Here is a 23,898-nt window from a genome sequence, read left to right on the forward strand (position 1 = left end):
AATATGCCCATAGATGTCAGGTGCACAATACCTGCCATTAATCCTTATTCTTTAACCTACATGTGTAAAGCCAGTGAACACCCAGGACCCGGGAAAAAGGAAGTCGGTTCAACGGAGCATTAACTTTCTTTGAGTATTCTGAATTATTACAGCTACAGAGTGTAGTGTAAGCTTGATATGTTTTACTGTTAATATGTGGAACATTATTCTCTCAGCAGAACAAAGAAGCCATCGCACATACTTGTGGCTTGCAAAAATTCTCCACGAAACCAATAACCGATTCCTTGCTTGCCTGTTTAGTTTCACCACTATCACGGCAGATGCGTATATAGAAACAATAAGTCAAGGATAAAATTGCTTCAGCCCCTCCTATCAGTGGCATCACCAAAGAAACCGTTAATCAAAACACCTATCTCTTTTATGAGACAGTTAGCTCGTTGCTGTGTCAAGTATAACAGAACATTTTTTTAAAAAAAATCTTCATTGGTGCCTGTAAAGGACAAGTGTGAGATTACTGGTTCTGCACAATTTTGTTTAAATAACAGGAATGGCTGGGAAAAAAATAGAAAACAGCTCAGAGTGACAAAAGCGATTGAATGAAATGAATTTCTTGTGATTTTTAACACGTTTTCTGTCAAATCCAGCATTCATGCCTGTAATAACAACGCAGCACAACAAACAACACGTTGCCCAAGATTCTCATTAGGACCTGATGATGGATTGGGACACAACGCATATCTTAAAAGGTTAATTAAGTCTCCCTGCTTTGTTTAATTTTTTGAATAGGTCGAGTCATTCCCTTGACCTTCATTGAAGAAAACGAGTAAATAACAGAACAACCCATATACATCCTCATAACAGATCAGGCAGTTAAATCAGGGACTTTATTTAAACTAAATGTTCCTTAAATATTAGTCTTTTTAGTCTGATGTTATAATCTTACAGCCATGCAGTTTTAACTGGCAATTCAAATCGACACAATTTATTTTGTGTGGGATATTAAAACATTAACATGGAAATCAGTGGGGCATGTCAAATGACTTAAAATGTGTTTAAACAATGACATGCAGGATTTAATGATATTTAACAAGATTATGTTAACCAGGTTCATTGTCATTTTAAATACTGTTGCATTTGTTTCCAATTACTGATGCCGAGTCCCCTTTCTAACCACTGTTTTAATGAAAACAATACCACCATTGCTGCAGTGTTGTCTGAAACCTCTGAAAACTGTGTATTTTGGAGCTGTAAAAAGTGAGGATCATGCCAGACCACTGGAACCAATTAGTGAGCTCTAGCTTTTACTATATCCACATCCAAAATGTATGTTTACGTCTATCACGCACATTAGGCGCTCGGAACACCGTCTGGTGCGACGGACCGGAAACTGTCGTGGTCTTTCGCCGTCTCTGTAGCATGCGGTTGCCCGGACCGAGCACTAATCAGCCCACATGTGAGGCCACCTGTTGGGAGAATACGTTCCCAGTTGTGGACGAGAACTGGCGGTTATGAGAACAAAAGAATGAGCGGATTTGGACTGGAGCTCACCGCTGGAAACCGGTATCACGGACCTTGTGTTCAGGCCACATCGCTGGTGTCCTTACTGGCTGGCGACTGGTGGTCTTGAGGTTTGTCAGCACAAGCAAAAGCTCGTGACAAAGACAATGTTGAGTGACATTGACTCAAGTGAATAAGAGGGCTGTTGCTGTACCCAATGGTAAGGTACCCAAATGGGAACTTTTAACTCTTCAAATGGGCCACAGCACCTGGCAAGCAAATAATGTAAGAAAATAATTGCATGAGACCGAAAGCAGCCCTTATGAGATCATGACTGGTTTCTGCTCTGGTTGTTTGTGGGTGGATTACGGTCCTGATTTAATCATACTCTTGGTGATTTACTGCAATGTGGTTGAAATGAGCCTTTGTTTTATAGACCCCTTTGTTTCTTCCTTGCTGTTACACGACCACACAGAGACTTTATGGCGGAGTCACAATTGTGAGAAAACAGTTGCAGGTTCAAGTCCCTGGTTGGGATGCTAGCTGTATACATAGTAGAATTATGGTATGTTAAGCCATTAAAATGACTTTACAGAATATATAAAACAGTCATTTCCAGTTGCAGTCACCATTTATGGGGGGGGGGGGGTTCCTCACCAGTGGATGCAATACTGGGGTTGGGAACTGTAACCAGCTGTCGGGTACAATGTGGAAGCAAAGACGGGAGAACTGCCAAGCGACGGACGGGCTGCATCCATCCTGTCTATTCTCCCGGCTCCCAGCATGCCGAGAGCCTGCCTCCTGTGCGCGCCTTCATTCCTGCCCCACCCCAAACAGCAGAGTCTGATGGAAAAACACAAAACCGAAAAGAAGTGGAACTATACTCTGGAGCATCTCGGCCTATTTGTGTTTCTCGGGTATCCAGCAGTGGCAGTGGCTTTCTGAACTCTTACGAAGAGAGGAACCTTTCGCCACGACCCAAAAGGGTTCAGAGATAAAAACAATTTAGTAATAGGAAAAAGTTCATTTCAAATCACTGCAAATTACAGATGCAGCCAGGCATCTCACAGACAATAATAGCTTTAGAAAACTCACTAAGTGCATGGCCTGCCTTGCTGTTATTCTGCTTATTTCTCAATTTATACCAAGTATTTTCCAAAGTGCACAAGGAAATACAGAAATATGTGTTTCTAGATTGAAATATTCGGCGATTACCCACCTAATGCATATAATTTGTTCCCAAACCTGAAGGGAGATATTGTTCAAGCTATTTCCAAGGAAACGCCTGTGGCTTTACAAACAAAAATAATAAGATAAGCAAAGAAAAAACTGCTTTGGCACGCACCCTCCATCGAAGTGACAGATTTTGTACACTCGGTGCCGCTCATGACAGAGGTGGCGTGTGTCAGAGCAGTCTCCACGAGATCCCTGCCGGTTGAGGCGAAACGTCGGTCTGCCAGCGAGGAGGGTTCGCGTCGTCTTCCACCACTCCCACTTTGACGGTTTCCTGATCCGCAGAAACGACACATTTGTGTAATAACAATGTTGTCACCCTGAAAGACACAGCACTCCTCCCCACTGTATATTAATTATGTAAATATGACATTGCCCCCTGGAGGGGGGGTGAAAGAATTGATCTTAAGCTGCTTACATTTACTCATCTTGCTTTTTCTCTAAAGCAACGCGCAACGTTTAAGGTACTCAAACTCATTTGTAGAGTCGGGAACTTTTACTGGAGCTGTTTAGGGTGAGCACCTTGTGCAAGGGCACGACAGCTGGAAATCAGACCTGCAACCTTTGGGTCTAGAGGCATCGGCTCTAACCACAACACTACCAGCTTACATTTACACAGAGGTCGACTTGACGGTTTTAGTGTTCCAGAGGTGTGTTGTGGTGAATCCAAACCTCTGCAGAAACCGCAGAAACTGCCACGGGAGGCTGCGTGTGAAGGGAGAGGCCTGCCAGCGGTAGCAGTTAGTCATCGCCCTGCGAATCCCAGAGAAAATAAACCAAGCAGCCAGGCCCACATTCCCAAGATAGAGCACTTAAGCCCTGGAACTGAAGGTGAAGGACGAATGTTTCTGATGCTTTAGTACATCAATCAGCCTCTGCTAATCCTCTTGACCTTTATGGAAAAGGCCCCTTTGCATGACCCTGCAGTTTGTGCGCAAAGCCAACCGTGTAACAGCACGATACCGTAACATTAAAGTTCCGTGTGCCACAGTCCCACGAGCCTTAAGCTTCAAGTCACAGTTATTAAGTTTGGAGCTTTAAGGTATTAAACTCTATGGCAACACTCGCGGCAATCCAGCGCAGTTTTGCGCTACGTATAGCAGGCATTAGCTTGTGAATACATGGCGTTTCTTACAAACACCCTCTTGACCTTTTGGCCAAATTTATCAGTCAGCTCTCTTTGTGTTGCAGTGTGTCTTTGAGGGGGGCGGAGGGGCGTCTGAAATAACGAAATCTCAGCGCGCCTCTCTCTGACTCTGCACTTAAACGCCGACGCATGAATCATTGATTGTGGTTCTGGCTCTTCCCAGTTTTCCTCACATATGGCATGCTTTATGGAATTAGAAGCCATAGCGAATTAGGGGATGAGTTGTTAAGCGCAAATATTTGTTTTTCCGAGGAAAAATAAATCTGCTCGGCCGCATGCACGATTACAGGCACATGTGTCCCGCCACCGGCTCAAGGACGGCGGAGCCGCCGCGGTGCTCTGTGCTTGTGCCCTGGGAGAAGCGGCGTTGCTGCTCCCACCCACCACACCCTTGTTAGTCTCTGGGTGGGAGTATGGGATTTGTTCCCATCTATCCCTGGGGTCTCAGCGGTGCCTGTGTAGGCTGGCGCCCTCTGAAATATGAAGTGTCTATTAAACACCTTTGAATATGAATCATCTCTATGGGCGGGGGCTCGTCTGCCTTTGACAGATTACCGTTGCAGGGGCACAGGTACATAAGGGGAGGTAGGACTTCCCTGGAGGATTCCTGATTAGAACCGAGCTCCGGGTTGCTGCAGATATTGTTACTCACACCTGCGGCGAAGCAATGTTTATTCTGACTTCCCGCCGCTTGTAAAGCATTTGTGTCTCGAATGGTATGTGGAAACAAGGCACGATCAGACGGGGCTCAGCGCAGCCACCTGTTGTACTGTAAAATAACAGGAACACGCTTGGGTCCGACATAGGCCATGCGCTGCCAGGATTGTTCTTGCCCTTTGTAACTGGCGGTTCGGAGTGCTCTCTCTGCGTGTTCGCAGGGCCTAGTAATAAGAACACAGGAAGCAGGAAGTGGATTTATTCCCCACAAGTGTGCACAGCGGAAATATTCAAAGGGCACTAAACAGAGTACAAGTCCTGTGTTTCGGTGGTATTGGCAGAATTGGGGGGTGGGGAGGAAAAATTACACGTTGCGCTTTTCCTGCAATCTGCGCTCAGATGGAGGGAATGTTCTCGTTAAATCAGACGCCATAAAATAGGCTTTGGAGCGGCTGCGGTGGCAGTGGAGTCGAAAGAAATGTCATTTCGAACCTCCTCGCTGATAAACCCCTTTGACCTGGTTGAGTGTTCATAAGGACTCAGTTATCGGTGTTTGGAAGAAAGGGCTCAAAGCCAGGAAGAGCGATATATATCACTGCATTTTAATTGAAGACAACCGACAGGAAAACATTAAGAAACGCAAACATGGTAACTGTCAAACTCAGCAGTTCGCTGGAACTCCCTGGTGCTGTTAGAACTGGAGACGTAGTACAGCACCCACTGAAATGCTTTTTGCTGCTATATGCGGAGAACCGACCCTCAGAACCAACGGGTAAAATTATACGTGGGAAAATAATGTGGCAAAAAAATGGAAATAATGCATGAAAAAATGAATAACTTTGACTTGATTTGTAGTTTGCATCCTGCTTTGTGACTGTAAGAGAAGCAGTCGTGATGTTGTGTATTTTCTGAACACTCAGAAGCCAGAACATCACAAGTTAGTTGGTTTTAAATGTAAAATTTGATTTTTTTTTCTGTAAATCCTGTAAAACTTTTCAAAGTACTCCAAGAAACAAACAGCAGCCATAATCCATGCAAAGGTGTACTTATTTAGAATTTCCAGTTGAGGAAGAGGTTTGGATTTAAGTTTTCTGTTGCTTACCCATCTGGTCCTTCTTTCTTCTCGTAAACGGTGGTGGGAACCCAGGTTTGTCATGTGAACATCAAACTCGGGAGTTATGAGAGAAAATAATTGCATGACACAACATGCAGATGATGCCGTTTGTTTGGTTTTGGAGCGTCAGCCGTTAAAGTGCTTCTGCCTCTAAACAATCCCTTTGTTCCTCATTTCTCGGCGACAGTGCTGCTGTCTTGCCTTTTTTCTATGGATGATCCCTGTCAACAGGTCATGTTGCCATGGTGACGTTCCATGATTCTCCCTCCCCCCACAGGCGCGAGGGTCCAGTATGAGCGGATGGGCAGCGATGTGACCATGCAGTGTGGAGCACTTGAAGCTGACGCCTCCGTCACTTGGAAGGTGAACGGGACAGACGTGAGGGCCCAACGTGTGGAGAAGGGGCCCCTACTCACTCTGATGGAGGTCGACCTAAGCAGCAATGGCCTGTACAGCTGCTTCCAGAACCCCAACGGCGAGCGCCGCGACCAGATCAACCTACGGGTGGGCAGTGAGTAACCCCCCCGCCTCCACTTTTCCCCCATTAAATAGCCCCACGAAGCACATAATGACAGTTGCCTGAAAGAAAACTGATCTTGGGTAGAGAAACAACAACATAGTGGCGTAGCTCCAACAGCGCTGTAAACAAAGGCAGCCCGTTTGTTGGGACACGGCTGCGAGTGTGGGACCGACAGTCCCGGTTGTGCGAAAACACAGCCGGCTTGTTTGGATATGGCCGATGTGCACTCGGGGGCAGTCATTAATAACGGTGACCTCCGCCCTCCATAAAGTTTGGCGTTCCAGAATTCAGATGCTTTGCATCTGGCCCTGAGGGGTCTGTGTGGATGGGGGGGGATCGCAGGGTGTTGTGTACACACACACAAGATTTATGTCCTGCAGTGAGGGGGATGTGTGACGGTCGAGCAGAAGAACAAGTTGTCGACTCTTGCTTGGCAGAGGAGAACTCATGTCCCAGGGGCCGACTCACATGACTGAACCATCACGTGTCTCGGTTTCACTCTCATGACCAGAGAGCATCAGGGTCACTCCAGCAGCTACCACTGTGCTGCCTAAAAAAAACAGCATATTTTATACATTTTGTCTCATAATCACTGGAAACCTGTTCAATTTTTTTAAAGAACTGGCAAATAGTGGGCAAGCAGGTAGTCTAGCCATCTCCTTGCAGTCAATGGACCCAAGTTCCAATCCCACCTATAGCTATAGAACCCTTAAGTAAAGTACTTTCTATGAAATTATCCCATAAAAATGACCCAGCTGTATAAATGTTTAAATAATTTTAAGTAGTTTCGTGTTCAGAGGGGGTGCGGTGATGCAGCGGGTTTGGACGGTCCTGCTCTCCACTGGGTCTGGGGTTTGAGTCCCGTTTGGGATGTCCTAGGTGTGTCCCCTCCCCCTCCAGCCTTGCACCCTGTGTTGCTGTGTTAGGCTCCGGCTCACCGCGACCCTGCTTGGGACAAGCGGCTTTAGCCAATGTGTGTGTGTGAATGTGTGCGTGTGTCTGTTTGTGTGTGTGTGAGTTTAGCGTACAAACCTGACACTTTAAGCTGCTTTGGAGAAAAGCATTAGTTAAATAGTTAAAAAAAGGAAAGAAAAACTCCTCATCTAGTTGCAGTGGCTACTGATGAAAATCACTTCTATGGAAATTGAGGGTAGGGGATTAATAGCGATCATTAGAGCGGTTTTCATGGTAACGGAGGGTAAAGAAGTGATATACCATTGCCTCCTTCCAACCATGTCAGCGGATTGTGAATATGGGGAAAACATGCAGACTTCAGTCCAGATTCAAACCTTAGTGCAAACAGGCAACATAGGTCCTGCGAGGCACTGGCATTGCCAGTTGCATGAGCACGGAATGTCATTTCAGAATATTTTTTATTTGCAGGGCTTTGTATGCAGCATGTCGTGTGTTTGCCCATGACTCAGCGGTGACTAAGATGTCAGCGCTGGTAACTTAGACTGTCCTACAGCACTGGCACCGAATATCCCTGCCTTTTAAGAAAACAGACTGGCATTGAGCAGAAATATAAATATTGCTGTATTAGTGCTAAACAGGGAATGTGGAAGTGGCAGATAGAGGACTCCACAGTGGCGTCAGGTGACAGAAACAGCCGTGCGGAGGAAGTGCTAAGTGTCTCCTCATCCGGCAGACCATTGGCACAGTTGGAGTAAACCCATCAGCGCCGAAAAGGATTTACCGCCCAATTAGAGAGAGTGCATTAAAAGCCTCATCGTTTAAATGGAGAGGCGAACGCCAAAGCCCTCAGCTCAACGCCGTGCAGCGGGGTGGAGGTCTGCGTAGCTGCGGGACCCCTCTCGCATTCATTGTGGTTTTTACACTCCTGTGCCTGAAATAACGCCGAGCCCTAATTTGAGCTGCGCGGTTTTGATCTCAAGTGCCGCAGAATAGCGCAGGAACATATTCGGTTCTGGCTGAGGAACACACTGAGAGGTCATATTGTACACCGGGATCTGTAAGGATCTGAAAGCAAGGGTTGAATTTTAATTACGCTTATAAAATATTCTCACATTAACGTCATGCACTGTACAGCACGGCTTTTCAGGCATGGTGTATACTGTGTGGGATGACCTTATATATACGGTATGGCTTATGAAAATGTTTGTTTTCATATGTCCATTTTATGATTTCATCATAAAAAATAGAAAAAAAAAAACATGATGAATCATATGAAATCACACATGCTGTATTTAACAATAATAGCAAGTCATTAATCGGCTGTCGAGAAGCTTTTTTATTTACACTTGGAAGTGCACACGAGATTCAGAAACATTTGTACCGATACTAGACTAAACACATGATTACATGAACCAAAAAGCATATACAATAATTAACTACACTGGATCAACAAACATATCACTAAGCAGGAAACTGGGTAATGTGGGTAGGATGTCAGGCCTGTGTGTCGTACGCCGACACTTATCCGTACAGCATTGTAAACAAAAGTGTAGGAGGCCGGTGGGGGGGGATGGGCGTCCGCAGCGGAAGCGTTCTCTCAGCTTGCCTGCTTGTCGTCTCGCGGCGAGCATGCGCTGACTCGCAACATCTCAGGCCGCTTGTATTAGCAGTTTCCAAGCCCGTGCCAGCGCTCGGCTGGCCTGCGCTGCCGCTGCTTGCTGTGCTGCTGTCCGCCCTCAGCAGACACGTTTCACATTTCAGTAAGATGGACGTCATATGTTAGTGTCATCTCTGAGCGAGTCTGTGTGACAGCTCATACAGACCATGCTCGCTCTCAGTGTCTGTCTGAATTTGACCGGCCTGTGTCATCCCTGTGTGCGCTTAGGCCTGAACTAGGTCCGACCTTAGCTAGCCTCCGTCAGCCTTCCGTGGGCTTTGTTCCAACTTTAGCTAGCCTGTGCCAACCCTGTGTGTGGTTAGGTCTGACCTTATCTAGCCTGTGTCAGCCGCGTGTGGGCTTAGGTCTCATCTTAGCTAGCCTGTGTCAGCCCTGTGTAGGCTTAAGTCTGACCTTAGCTAGCCTGTGTCAACCCTGTGTGTGGTTAGGTCTGACCTTATCTAGCCTGTGTCAGCCCTGTGTGGGCTTAGGTCCCATTTTAGCTAGCCTGTGTCAGCTCCGTGTGGGCTTAGGTCTCATCTTAGCTAGCCTGTGTCAACCCTGTGTGTGCTTAGGTCCCATTTTAGCTAGCCTGTGTCAGCCCTCTGTGGGCTTTGTTCCAACTTTAGCTAGCCTGTGTCAGCCCTGTGTGTGCTTAGGTCCCATTTTAGCTAGCCTGTGTCAGGTGCGTGTGTGTTATGTCTCATCTTAACCAGCCCACATGATCCTTGTGTGTGCTTGAGCTTGATTGCTGTTAGCCTGTGTCAGCCTTGTGTGTTTAGGTCTCATCTTAGCTAGCCCTTGTCAGCCCTGTGTGTTTTTAGGCCTGATCTTTGCTAACCTGTTTCAGCTATGTGTGTGTCACGTCTGATCTTAGCCAGCCCACGTTATCCTTGTGCTTGCTTGAGTCTCATTGTTGCTAGCCTGTGTCAAGCCTGTGTGCGTTTGGGTCTCATCTTAGCTAGCCTGTGTCAGCTCTTGTGAGCCTGCATCAGATCTTAGCCAGCCTACGTCAGCTCTCGATGAGCCTGTGTCTCCGGCCAAAGGATAACAGGATAAGTGCTCTCTCTAAGTGCTCCAATTAAAGTGCCGTTGTCCAAGTCCCATGGGTCGGCTGACTTCTTCCACATGTGTGTCAAGACGGCATTCGGCACGGAGCCACTACCAGGAGTGTGCCCTTAGAGGACCTGAGCACCCCACCCCTAATCTTTATGGGAAAAATGCACCCCGTCCAGTGGTATAACGTCCCGATAATTCATTAACACATTTTTAAATTAAGTGTTATTTTAAGTTCAAGGAACATTTCGTCAAAAGCCACCTTGTCATCTTTGCGATGTTGCGCTTTCCACTTAACACATATTTAATAGCTATGTCAGGTTGGTGTCTTCTTTCGTTCTCCAGCCTCCACCACTCGCAATGTTATTTGTAACGCGACTGTTCAACGAGCAGAAACATTTGACACACACGACCGAGGGTCTCTTCTTCTAATTTGCGTCTGTTACTAACCCAGAATCTTCCTGACAAGCATAGCTTTGCCTTATAATTTCAGTACACTGATCTACTATGCACCATTGTCAAGGTCTGGACTATATTTATACTCTCTTTGCGAGGCACGGTTGCGTTCTGCCTCGGGTAAAACCGCAATAAAGGAATTTCATGGTACTGCCATATGGTTTTCTTGTCAGACATGTTGAGGAAACCTGACGCACTTGGAATCAATGAATGCATTCTCAAACACAGAGTTCTTAAGGTAGACAGACTGATTACCAGTCGACCGCCTTATAACTTTCATGTTATGACAAAAGAAAAAGACTCATTGTCACCTAAATCTACATGAATCCACTTTATCCGCAAAAGTTTTTTTTTTTTTTTTTTTTTTTTGACAGAGACACAGAGAAAATGGAAAATATTTTTTTTTCCCAGACTAATACCCACATCTTTTCCACTAGAGGAGAATAGGAGAATTCTATTAGAGGTCCATGTTCTGATGCTCCTGAGGGAACCTGTATTAGAACTGGACCCATGATATTTAATACATATATAATTACATCCACCTATGATACTATGTTTTTGCTAAACTAACAAAAAAATTCCTCTTTATATTAACCATTTAAAAAATAAATATATTACTTATTTCTAGTTGTAGAAGAAAGAGCAAATATTTAATAAACAGTCCCTTCCTGCTACATTCAAAAATGCAGTGTATCATAAAGGTCGAGAAGTTAATAAATGCGGATGTCAAACAATGAGACTGACAACATTTGACTGTTTGTGTATTCAAGATAAGAGCGTTGGTTGTTTACGGTGTGGAAGAGATTTGGACGAGACGTCTTTCTGGTGCAGATATTGTCTCGAAACGTGACTATTGTGTTGAGACATTTTGGCTGGAAGGCCTGGTCACTGATGCCCCCAATAATAGTTAGACATCTGGGAACTGTGTTGTGATGTTATTATGTTTGTGAACTGTGATTTATGTCACGTGACATAGATGTGAAGTAGGTAGAAGCTGTAAACCTAAGCAACAAAGTGGCATAAATTAGCTATTGCAATTCTCAAAAACCAAAAAAAAAAGCACAAAGGAGTGCAACAAAGAATTTTAACTCTGGCTATCGACTGAAACGTACAGTGGGAAATAAAGTCAAGGTCATGCATAATCTATGACAGCATGAAATTCGGATAAGACCGAAAGACTTTGCGGTCGGGATGGATTGCCCCCTTAATGACATCAGGAATTTTTTTGAACTATTTATGGTTTTTTTTCTTGGACTCACAAAAAGGAAATCCCCAAAATTGCATATATTTACGTTACACCCTTTTACTGTGTCAGATAAATTGCTTGTGATTGATATATTGGTTATGGTTTGCATCGCTAGGGACTGTGGCTAAGAGTTCAGCCAAACGATTACGCCAGCAAAGGTTGGAAACAAGCTATGGATGAAACAGCAAGGACAATACTTTGAGACGGGAACTCTGAGAGTCACATCCAGTGCTGAAATCAGAATGCTGTCTCTGCATCCCTTAGGAGACAAACTCAAGGACCTCTGGCTTCACCTGCCCTGAGCGTCAGAGAGACAGGCAAGAGATGACCAGCTGCAGCTTTTACATTTATTCATTTAGCTGATACTTTTTTCTAAAGCAACTTGCAATGTTAAGCTGCCTACAGCTGTTTACCCATTTACACAGCTAGGTAATTTTACTGGGGCAATTTAGGGTAAGTATCTTGCTCAGGGGTACCACAGCTGGAAGTGGGATTCAATCCTGCAACTCTTGAGTCCAAAAGCTGCAGCTTGAAACACTGCGCTACCAGCTGAGCATTTTATGATTGCAAGATTATACCTGAAGTTTTACTCGCAATCTCTCATTGGCAAGAGAACTGAATGTTGCTGTCTGTGTTCAGATTTGCTTAAGATCTCATGAACTGTAATAGTGCATTTAACAGATGTTAGTAACCCTGGATACATATCGTATCAATATGGACTCTCAACTTGAAGAGAGAATTTAAAAAAGAGCCAGTATTAGAGATCAGTTAATGAAACTCCTGACAGGAAATGTAACACAGTCAAAATGAATGTATTTAATTATTACATTTTAAGACAAGCATTAGCCTAAGCTGGATTATGTCTGACAGGATATTAGCACTTTAATATGAGAAAAAAAGTGTGCAAAAAGCTCATATCATGTCATGTACAGGGTCTGAATGAATTGTAGGTTCTAAGGAGGGCCACTGTATAAGAAAAGGGCACGTCTCATTATGCACAATGTTTTCTGCACAGAACTGTATTACAAGCTGTAAATATTTGTTTCAGTTCAGAATTCCTCTTGTCATTCCAGGATTTATATATAGATATGCTTACTATAATTATAACTGCAATGGAATTTGCCAATGCCCCAGTTAACAAAACAGAAATGGTTCGTTTTGATTGTTTTTGCATGGCATGAAAATAAAAGATTGCACCGAGCTGTCAGCTTCGGAGTCACAAATTACACATCCATGTGGAAAACATTTGTGAAGTTTGATCCCTTGGCGAAAGGACGAGCAGAAACATCCAAACTTGACTTTAAGGACGTAGTTCCTTCTTTCCTGTGACTATGCCCTGTTTGAGATGAAAATGTATTGTCTAAGCCACATCTGATGCATATCACTGTTTATATAATATATATTATATGTATATATACAGTGTATATATATATATATATATATATATATATGTACACACACACACACACACACACACACACACACAAACTATAATCTATCATCTATTAAGTAATAATATAATCTTTTGTTTTCTCAGTGGCATTTCAGATACCTTCAGCTGAAGGCCTGAGGGGGGTAAATAAGTTGTTTAATAAATGTCTTCTTTAACTGTGCTCTCTGTGAATGGCTTTATTGCATCTGTTAGCTTCCTCTCCTGGGACCAAGCAGATGTGAGCTCTTGCTGCAGCTTGGCCTGGCTGGTTTCCACCGCAGGGCTCCCACACGGTGGCTGCACTGGGAGGCGAGAGGCTGTCTGGCCAGCAGCATGTTGAGAGAGTGGACATCAGGGCCTCTAATGGAGGAGATGTTCTCAGTCAGGGGTCTTAGTGCTTCGTTGCTGTGGACTTCATCGTGGCCTTTCTTTGAATGAGCACACATTTTTGGCATGACTGAATTTTTAAGTCATAGGTGATCACACTGCCATATACACCAACCACCCACAACGTTAAAACCACTGACAGCTGAATAACATTGATTATCTTGTTACAATGGCACCTGTTAAGGGGTAGGATATATTAGACAGCAAGTGAACAGTCAGTTCTTGAATTTGATGGGTTGGAAGCAGGAAGATGGACAAACGTAAGGATCTGAGTGACTTTGACAAGGGCCAAATTGCGACGGCTAGACGACTGGGTCAGAGCATTTCCAAAACGGCAGGTCTTGTGGGGTTTTCCCGGTACACAATATTAGGCAGGTGGTTTTAATGTTGTAGCTGATCGGTGTGCACGTCCACATGCTATCATATCTGGAAAGCCTCCACCTCCGCAAAGTATGGGAGTGACAGGTCTTAGAGGTTATGAGCCCACACAGCCATGTACTCTGTTCACAGCACCAGAAACATTTAACCTCATCTAATTCTGTTGTATAGTAAATAAAATCTGATCAAATTAGACTGAAAGCAACAAAAGGTCAGATGGTGGAAAGATGACAGTGTAAGTGATCTCAGCTTTGGAAGGCGCAACATTTGCCCATTTTAATTGTCAAAAACCTTGTTTGTATACTTGTCACATACTAAGTCAGAAATTGCTTATCTGCTGCTAGTGATCCTCATTTACGATTGTCTGACCTGCGCGGCAGACATTTAAAAAGAAACCCCGGCTGAGGAGAGTAATTTCTTCATATTTCTTGAAAAAAATGGGGGGAAGATGAGACAGGATTTCAGCCCTTATGCCAGACACAAAGAACTCTGGGAAGATTAAACAAAGCAAAAGCAGAATCTTAAGAGCAGGTTCTCTCAGACGGGCCATATCTATACCCAAGTACCATCAGGCTATTGATTTTGGCCTGATTGGCAGTCGGAGCAGACATCTCCGTTTTGGGCTGCTCCGAGCCGTCCTCCTGAGAGGGCGCACATATCCTGGCTGCAGCCCACCATGACTGTTTATTGACGACAGCTCAACTTCAAAAGGATGCTGCCCACACAAATTTCAGGGTAGGTAGTGGGGAGGAGGGTGCCAGTGTTGCACACATCTGACTCCTTAAGAAATCAAACTACATGAAAGGCTACAAGCAAAGCACTTCTCTTTCGTAATGCCAGGTATTGGAAAGTATCATGAAATTATTTCAGTTCTACTCAAAAGATAAAGTGACATTTTTCACCCCAAGTGGTTCCATCTGGTTTCTCTCACGACTGAGATTTCCTTGCTCCAATATACCCTTTGTTGAGTAAACAGTTCACCTCTTGTTGCATAAGGCCTATCAACATCTCAGCTTAATAATGTAGTAATGCTGCAACATCAGTGTAATGTTGGTTTGACATTTATTTTGGTTATTCTAGGCGAGTTATGCAACTTGTCTCAACCGGCGTTCACACCCAAGCTTTGCACGGAAACTGTAAAACTGGGAAGTTACGGAAGATGTTCACAAAATGTCATGTAACGCAATGCAAAGATTTGTACTTTTTTTTTTTTCCTTTTCATCATTGGGAATTTTCTATAACCTAGTTCTGCTTTTGGTGTCCCTAATAACAGGTGCACCATGCCATACCTGTGGTCTGAGTCTGGGGGTTGATCTTGCAGTCAGCAGATAAAAGCATATCAAGATTTTTTTAACCATCAATGGCTTCAAATCCTGGTTTTCACAATCAAATCCCCCTCAGACGTCCACTCGCTCCTCAGAAACTAGGGCATGCAGTGAAAGAAGAGTGATGAGCTCATTAGACAGGTGTGTCCTTTGTGACTGTGACACATGGGCTCTGCTTGTGTAGTTCATTATGTGTAGCGGGAGTTCTTTGAAATGATCATATCGAGGGTCTGTTCAAGTTTGTCTTCGGCTTTGGCGCGGCACCACTCAAAGCCATTTCTAAAGCTGCTTCATGTATTTTCTTTATTCTTAGATTAATCTCAAATGGCACAAACAAACTCAGTGAAAGTGTACAACAATTAATCAGATATTGGCTCTCAAAGAGCAGTTATTCCAGCGATTAATTTTGTCTTGATGTCTGAAGTTTGTTTTGACGAACGAAAGCTCCGCGAATGTCTTCTCAGCTTCTGTCCTTAACATGCCATATCTTAAAAACGTCAAAGTTTTTTTTTTTTTTTTTTTTTTTTTTTAGATAAGGGACTCAATAAAGGATGATAAGTGAATCAAACTGGATGTCTTCCAAAGTAAAGTAGAGCAGTTTGCAGGTTTAACGGTTTACTGATTAGATTTATCATGAGCTTGAAAAGGAAATAATTATTTATCAGTACCTTGTTTGGAGGGTAATGTCTTGCTGAATAGGGGGTGCGGTGGCGCAGTGGGTTGGACCACAGTCCTGCTCTCCAGTAGGTCTGGGGTTCGAGTCCCGCTTGGGGTGCCTTGCGACGGACTGGCGTCCCGTCCTGGGTGTGTCCCCTCCCCCTCTGGCCTTACGCCCTCAGTTGCCGGGTTAGGCTCCGGTTCCCCGTGACCCCGTATGGGACAAGCGGTTCTGAAAATGTGTGTGTGTGTGTGTGTGTGTGTGTGTGTGTGTGTGTGTGTGTGTGTGTGTGTGTGTCTTGCTGAATACTAATCAGAGGAAGGTGTCCCACCCCATTTCACGTCTGCTCTGTTTGAGCGATTGAAATGCATTGTAAATGTACAGCAGAGAACAAAAGAAATCTTTTCTTTCTTAAAAAATTTTAAAGGAGTATCAAACTTTTAATAAACCAATTGTACTGTAATGAAGGGTAAAAAAATGACTAAGACACTGAGTATTCAGCTTGATTATCAATAAGAACAATATTTCTTTGGACCCACAGTTGAGCATTACAGGATTTATATTTTAAAAAAAGGGCAAAAAAAAAAAAAACATTTACCAAAATAATTTGAGCCGCAAAAATGTTTCCATCTTCTCTACATTAACCTTACACCAAAAAGTGAAATGCAAACGATTCATGCAAAAAATGAGCTATGAATAAAAAGGGGCAAGAAATTAAAGTATTTAGCTGGTAAGAGAGTTTCTGTGTCCTCTAAGCTTGAAAGGTCAGCTTTCGTAATGCTTTCAGCGTTAGATGGATCACCACTACCGCTCCCAAAACATTACACAGCAATTTATTGCTTTAGGCATTCATTTCAACAGCTGGACGCAAGATGACCTAAAACCCGGATAAGCTGTTCCTGGGTGGGGGAGAAAAGTTGTCGTACACAGCAACAAAAGGAGAATGTCACATGTACGGAGTGATGTGTTTATACCCCTTGGATTTGGAAAACTCCCAGTGCATGGGGTCAAATGATTAACGCACCCCATTCTCAGGCCAAGCCTATATGTTTTTATATCTATCCCCAATCACAGTTTGCCTGTAGTATTCATTTGGAAAGCCCAGAAAGCATGAACATAGTAATTTACTGCACTGAGCAGATCTGCTGATATATTTCTTTGAGCCACAGCTGCGTACGAAGGCTGTGTTTTCTTGCGGAGTGTCTTGAGCTTGGAAACGGGAGTCTTTCATAAGCAGGGCTGACTGATCTATAAGCAACATTCCTCTCTTAGCAGTCCCCATGGGCCACACTGGTAGACCGCGCAGCGCCTGCTGGCCACCGTACTGGAATTAATTTCCCAGCCTTCTCTATTCGGAGAGTGTTTATCGTGAAGAGGGAGAATCCTGGGCTGAATGAATCTGAATAGGAGAGATTCCTGGATAAATGTTCCCAAAATTTTCTCTCACCCAGGGCACTCTGTAGTCGTGACTGATGATTCATGTGTTCTTATTTTGAGAAGACGGCACATGCATTAATCATTTTAGCAATTATTTTTTAATGCCGAGAAAAAGCGCGAGAACTGGTTTCCAAGCAGCTCTGTTTGGTCTACAGTGAAGAAAACTTGATGGTGATGCTGTGGGTTCTGAAACGGGACCACTGGTTCTAAACTAATCCAGTGGTCCTGAACCTCCTATTGAACCGTTAGTTATTAAGAGGTTTCACCAGTGTAACCTTTGCCCCGGTGGCATTGTTTCGGAGTGATACATCTCACATTTGTGTAGGTATGATATACCAAAGGCTTCACATAACAATGTGTTAACTACCAATAACAAGACGTATCACACAGTGGCAATAGCCAATACAGCAATATTCCAGAATGTGAAAATACTACATTCATGCACAGATCCAACAAGGCCACAGTCAAAAGATTGGTTACTTACCAATTTTGGAATGAGTTAAATGTTCATGAAGACAAACTAAATGTCTGGAGGGACAATGCATCTATGCAGACCTGATTAGGGTTATCATATTATCATTGCAGCTACAGAATGGGGGATATCGATCGTGTAGCCCCCTCAGTCCTGATGCTCAGAGGAAAGTCATTTAAGAGGAGATATGATTAATGTGAATCATTAGAGAGATCAATATGCGTGTAAGTGCAGAGGATTGAGGAGACCAGACATCTGACCAAGCTCTTTGCGCTCGACCATTGCGTGTTTGTTAAGACTTATAATCAGGCAACATGACATTGAACCGGAGAAAATGGCATCGAAAGGATTCGCGCATGAACAATGTAAAGTGAAACGAGAACCAGCAGCATCATTGACTGACAGCACTAAAAATAATTACGCTGAAGCGAGCACGGAGGCGCGAGCAATTGTCCTCCGCAATGTGAAATTCAATTATCAGCCTCCGAGCTCCGAGAAGAAGCCTTTAGCATGACATTGTGATTGAATATTCATTGTAAAAAGTCTAGCATCTTATAGTGACTGGAATACATATGATATAATGTACAATAAATGCATAATCAGTTATGCACTAAATCATTAAGGTTTTTCTTTCAGGCAGAGACAGGCTCAGCACCCGCTGCTGGAATTACTGAGCATTTGGACTCTACTCCACCGTGCTTCATTTGAGACAGACTCTTTAAAATGTGCATATACTGATAACCTAGTTAAATTTGTGTGAAGCCAAATAAAACTTTTTTTTTTTTTTCTTAAATGTAAAGGAGATTTTTCCCATTATGCTTACATAAACCAACACAGAACAGGAATAGTCAGTTAACTGGGTTTAAAATACAAGCACAGCTGTATCATCTGATGTCAAATAAAGGTCTGCGACTGGTAGGGTTTTTAAAAAATGAAGTACGCCTGGGCCATTAAGAGAAGTAATCTATTACAAGGAAAAGTAAAAAAAAAACAAGTGCAATCTTATTTTTTTTCCATATGAGTATTTATGATGTCATTAAGCAGACCAGCGCATCAGTGCCTGCGTCCTGCAGAGATTTCCCATGGTGCCTCATTGTCTTCTCATTAGGGTTCGGTTCTCCTCAGTTCCAGCTCCGTCACAGGAAGACACTTCATCGACAAAATATTCAATTTGCCTGTTCTCTGCAATGTGCGTAAATAATTCAGACATTCCTTGTCAAAGCTTAGCTTAATGAAATTGCACGGGAGGTAAGAACGCATGTAAGGCAAGTCTGATTTTGAAATGAAAAGGATAATGTACCATGCCTTGTGCTCTGGGTGTAAAGTTGCACATGTACATCCTCTGAGATTTAAACAAAATCTTCTCAGAGTCTGGGTAAATCTTCTATTTCTCCCCAGATTTGTAAATATAACGAAAATAAATACGGGACTTGTTTTTCCAGAATGAACGTATAAACCTGACCGAGATTTCGATGTTTATAAATAATAAATTAAAATTAAATGAAGCCTAAATCTGGGCTTACTAAAAATTCATTTATACAGTACAATATGTATTCTGTCGAAGAGTTTAATGTCAGATTTACTCCACTAGACATGTCTGGTTTAGCCAGTGACCAGACATGATACTGGTGAAATTATGAGCTTTATTGTTTCTCTTTTTCCCCTCTTTTGCCAATAAATTGAAAAATGAAGCCTTACTAGACCACAGAACCCTAACGACCAGTATACAACAAGCACTTTCTTCTTCGACCCAAACTCTCATATTAAAAACAGATATTAGTGTTAAATGGCTGCACCTGGTACTTGTTTCCCATCAATGAACACTCAATCAGGTGTGACTCCCAGCTGAGGTGACGAGGGTTTGGCAGTTCAAGCTATGAATGATTTTGCAACAATACAGTTGCTCCAACTTGTTATTTCTAGTTGCATGGCTTCTTCCCTTTTGAGTATCTGTCTGAAGACAGGTAAACATAACTGGTGTTTACTCAACAAGCTGATAGATGGCAGTAAATGGACCACCTTTGTTCAACCCTCGCAAAGTGTAAGGCTCCTGTCTGACATTGGTCAAGCTTGGTGATTCTTGCAGTAACAACAAGAAGAGGTGAGCTGTTAACAGGGTTCATTGTGGATAAAATAAAGTAGAAAGTGCCAAAAAAACAAGGAAAGTAGCATGTTTATGGGATAACCCATGTTTACGGGAAAACAGTCAGCATTGAACCAAAATTTGTAACGACAAAGTAATTTAATTTCAAGTGTTTTTTTTTTTTTTTTTTTTTTATTGTAGCTTTGATAAAGTTTTTTTTTTTTTTTTTTATAGAAAATTACCAGCAATCGAAGTTATTATAGATCAAGGGGTGTCTGCATTATTGTGTCTATACTGATTGTGACTCGCACTTGTTCAAAGTGACCTTACAGTTATGAATAAAAAGTGTTAGGAACAGACCTCTGTTCCCAAGTGTGTTTTCAAGTGGAGAAGCCATTAATTAACCTGAAACTTTACACTCTTATAAAAATAAGAAAAGTTGTAAATTAAGATGACCCACCTTCACTTTTTAAGTGGTGAAAGTTGATGGCCGATGGGTTTCAAAATTAAAGTATGCTTGCATGGAAAACTTTACAAAATACATTGTACTGTTATCTGTATCCATTTTTGTTCTATTTTAGTAGATACGAGTAATTTCTGTATGCTAGGCACCTCAAGTTGTGACTATAAATTTTTAATGAAAATTTGCCCATATAGACGGGTGATGACCAACAGTCACCAGTGGCCATGTAAGGTTTGAGCTAATACATCAGCGAAGTGCAAAGAAATGTTGAGATACCGCCTGTGCTGGGCTACATGATAAATAAGCTATGTAAGATAACAGTTACTAGAGTAGGGACAGCTACCTTGGGATCCAAAGATTGCAGGTTCAAATCTCACCTTGTGCTTTAGCATAGCTGAGCAAGGTATTTATCCTAAATTACCCACCTGCATAAACGGGTGACTAAATGCAAGTCACCTTAGAGAAAAGTGTCTGCTGAAAAAGTGAATGTGTTTCCATAATCTATAAAATGTACAGATTTTGAATACAGTATGAACAGATGCAAGTGAGTCTCAGTAGTTTCAAAGTCTTTAGTGAAGCATCACTGCAACATCATTAAATTGTATACTGTATTTTACTCATCATCCTTGAACATCGCACAGGCTGTTAGAAATAGGCATATTTAACACAGTTTCATTTTTTTCCTGAAGCTTAAGAAGATAAAGAAATAGCTTCAAGATAAAGAGCTGTCTGTAACAAATAGTTTTTCACATGAAGAAAGCTTGGGTCACAGTCAGCATCTTTTCCAGGTGTATGAATTAGATTGAATAAAACTAAATCAAAGTATTTTCATTAGATTTACAAGTCTGTGGTAAGGCACAAGATATAGGTTTTCCAAGAAGGAATTTCATACTGTGGCATTAAAAGTAGTTACACACTGCATATTTAAATACCTTTTAAGGTTTAAAAAAAAAAAAAAAAGTTTTATGAGCCGCTCAGAAACCATTCATATGATTTATTGAGTGGACATTTTTATCCAAGGTGTTTCATGAGTAGACTATTGTGCGTTGCCCTTTTATAGAAGGGTATTTTAATGAAGCAGTTCAGTACTTTCCAAAAGGTACAATACCAAGGTCCCAAATGAGACTTGAACCTTTCATTTCTTGGCCCTAAAATACATTTCCTTTAGCACTATTTAATATTTACATTTGTTAGTTTCTCTCCTCCAGTTAGAGAGGTTGCCGAATCACTGCATGTGCACTATGTTGTAGTAAATGGCAGTGGTAGCTTAAAAGAATTTTGTGTGTTTAAATGTTGGAATGCAACATGTGGACTGGACACGCTATTGTGATATCTTTAGTAATCCACTTTTTTCTGGCCCTTTTGTAACTTTTCAGCTGGTCTTTTTGTGTATTCAGTGAAAACGGGGGTGTGAGGGGGATGGGCTGGTGAATGAGTTACTGTCAGCCCTCAGCGGGGGGGTTGGGGGGGCATTCATGGGTTCATCCTCTAGCCCTTGCTGAACTCCAACCCACTCAGCTAAGAAGGACCTTAAGGCCCTTTTCCCCACATCCTTTCATAAACAGTAAATTCAGATTTATCAGAACCTGGGATATGATCATTTAAATATGAACCCAGAGACAATGGACTCGGAGCAAGGGGGTTCAGTAACTGAGTCTCCTTAGACACATAACATACAGTATGTGACTGAGAGCAAAAGTTAAACAGCCAAAATTTCATATATACAAAATACCTCTATAGTGTTTCAATTCTAGTTATCAGTGATTATGTAATACAACAATTACCTGTATTTACAGAGCATCTAATTTTCTGGAGAAAATGGATTTTATAGTGGCAGTGTGGCTCATAGCTGTAGGATCATAAGTTCCTGAAAGAAAGATTTCTAGTTCGCATTCAAAGTACAAAAGCGTTGGATTTGAGAAGTATTCTTTCATTTGCATGATATGCATCAACTATTTTGTTGACCTGCCAGAATCCTCAAGGCTGTGTCTAATTTCATAGTTCAAGTGTTGCAACTTTGCGTTTAAATTGTGGCTGCGGGCAAGTAAGCGGAGGTAAAAAGTCCACTCTGTTCGGCCCCCGTCGTCCCTTATTAAAGATACGATCTGGATTTTACCGAATTCGGCATTCAAAGACTGTCCTCTTATCGTTTCAGCTGTTGTGTTTATCAAGAAGGAAATATTTCAAAACCTCAAAATCTGCATTTACACTGTTAAAAAAGTCAGTAAAAAATGTTTAATTCTTTAATTAGAAATAATTCGAAAGGTTTAAAAGCGTGATTCCTCATTGTTTGCTTCACACAGACCCTTCACAAATATCGCATTTCAGACATCCTGTTTTATATGCATTGGTATCTGACCTCTGGCTTTGTGTTGCACATTGACTGTTCCTTGATGTCCTAAGTCCGCAGGCTTGCTTTTGATTGTTTGAGCCCTTTGAAGGCCTTTTGCCGGTCTTAAAGAGGGGAAAAATGAGTGCAGTGACAGAAATATCCATATCATTATGTCTAGGGCTGAAAGTGAGAATGATTTTCACTGTGACTGTATCAGACAAGTGTGAGTCGTCTAAGAAAAGGCCTTTTATCAGGTAGAATTAAGTTTTTCATGGCCCTGCATGCAATAATTAGCATTGTCACATTCCATCTCTGTCCACTGAGGACCGTAGCTGCCTTTGATACCCCTGCTCTTCCCACCCCCCAACCCCCTACCCCCACCTGCCCCTACCGGCCCCCAGACCCCTCCAAATTAAAACAGTTCACAGACCTCAGGCTCCCTTTCTTTCTGTCAGACAGAAACAGAGGAAATTCAATCCCTGGGCAAAGTGAAGTAATCCCCTTTGAGTCTGGCTCATTTAAAGGATGTCCACTGACGCTTTGCGCTCTGCGAAACCCATCCACTCTGTTCCCATACTGCCACTGCTGCAAACGTATGACCCCGGCACAAATAAAAAATAGTTTCCCTCCCTTTTGAAGAAAAGGGGTTGGCGATGATGGGAGAGCATCGCTCCGAGTTCGCTTTCTTGAAAGACAAGTTGAACGTTTCGGAGACTTCATTTTACGTACTTTTTATTCGCAAGCTACGTAAAATGACGGAAAGAGAGCAAAAGCGTAGGGGAGAAGTAAGTGCAGCATGGAACAATGCATGGCAAAACTAGCATTGTATGTACATACTATTATTAGTGTTCAGCAGGTGCTGTGGAATTTGCTCTTTTTCAAGCCAAAATACAGAGCAAGTCTAGAGTGAAATTAGCCCAGTGTAGAATGAGGGCAGTGCAGAGCAAGTGTGGTGTACAGTAAGGGCAATGTGCCATTGAGCCATTAGGCCAGTGTGCATTCGGTAGCCCGCTGAATGAGCCAAGTGTACAATACGCCCGACGTAGATCTGGAGTGGAGTAGGGCAAAGCAAATGTGGGGTAAGTGCAGTGTGGATTTAACTTCATTTGCAGTAAATGAATTGTAACGTGAGCCCATAGCAGACTAAGTTTGGTGTTAAATTAGCCCGCTGTAGAACAAGTATGGATTAAGCACATTTCTAACTAGGAGAACATTAAACCACATAAAACATGGAGTGAGCAGTGTAGAACAAGAAGAAAATTGCCAAGAATTTGCTTCTCGGAAATTATTTTGAGGCCTAGATGTGCCTTTAGCTCATGCCGTCTCCAGCGGAATATGATTAGTAATGTTCTTTTTTTTTCTAAAGTACAACTGGCATAAAGACGGGCTGGTTTTGCAGGAAAAGCGATGCTATGGCCATCTTTGTTTACATG

General features: G+C 42.6%; 1 protein-coding gene across 2 annotated transcripts in view; it reads left to right on the forward strand.

Moving 5' to 3' along the window:
- cntfr (ciliary neurotrophic factor receptor) overlaps positions 1-23,898 on the forward strand; it is a 137,790-nt gene that overhangs the window by 70,394 nt on the left and 43,498 nt on the right. For both annotated transcript variants that reach the window (XM_018750889.2, XM_018750883.1), the window contains exon 3: positions 5,926-6,159. In XM_018750889.2, the coding sequence (XP_018606405.1) occupies positions 5,926-6,159 (234 nt within the window). The remainder of the gene's footprint in view (positions 1-5,925; positions 6,160-23,898) is intronic.

The sequence above is a fragment of the Scleropages formosus genome, chromosome 6, assembly GCF_900964775.1.
Source record: "Scleropages formosus chromosome 6, fSclFor1.1, whole genome shotgun sequence".
Taxonomy (NCBI): domain Eukaryota; kingdom Metazoa; phylum Chordata; class Actinopteri; order Osteoglossiformes; family Osteoglossidae; genus Scleropages; species Scleropages formosus.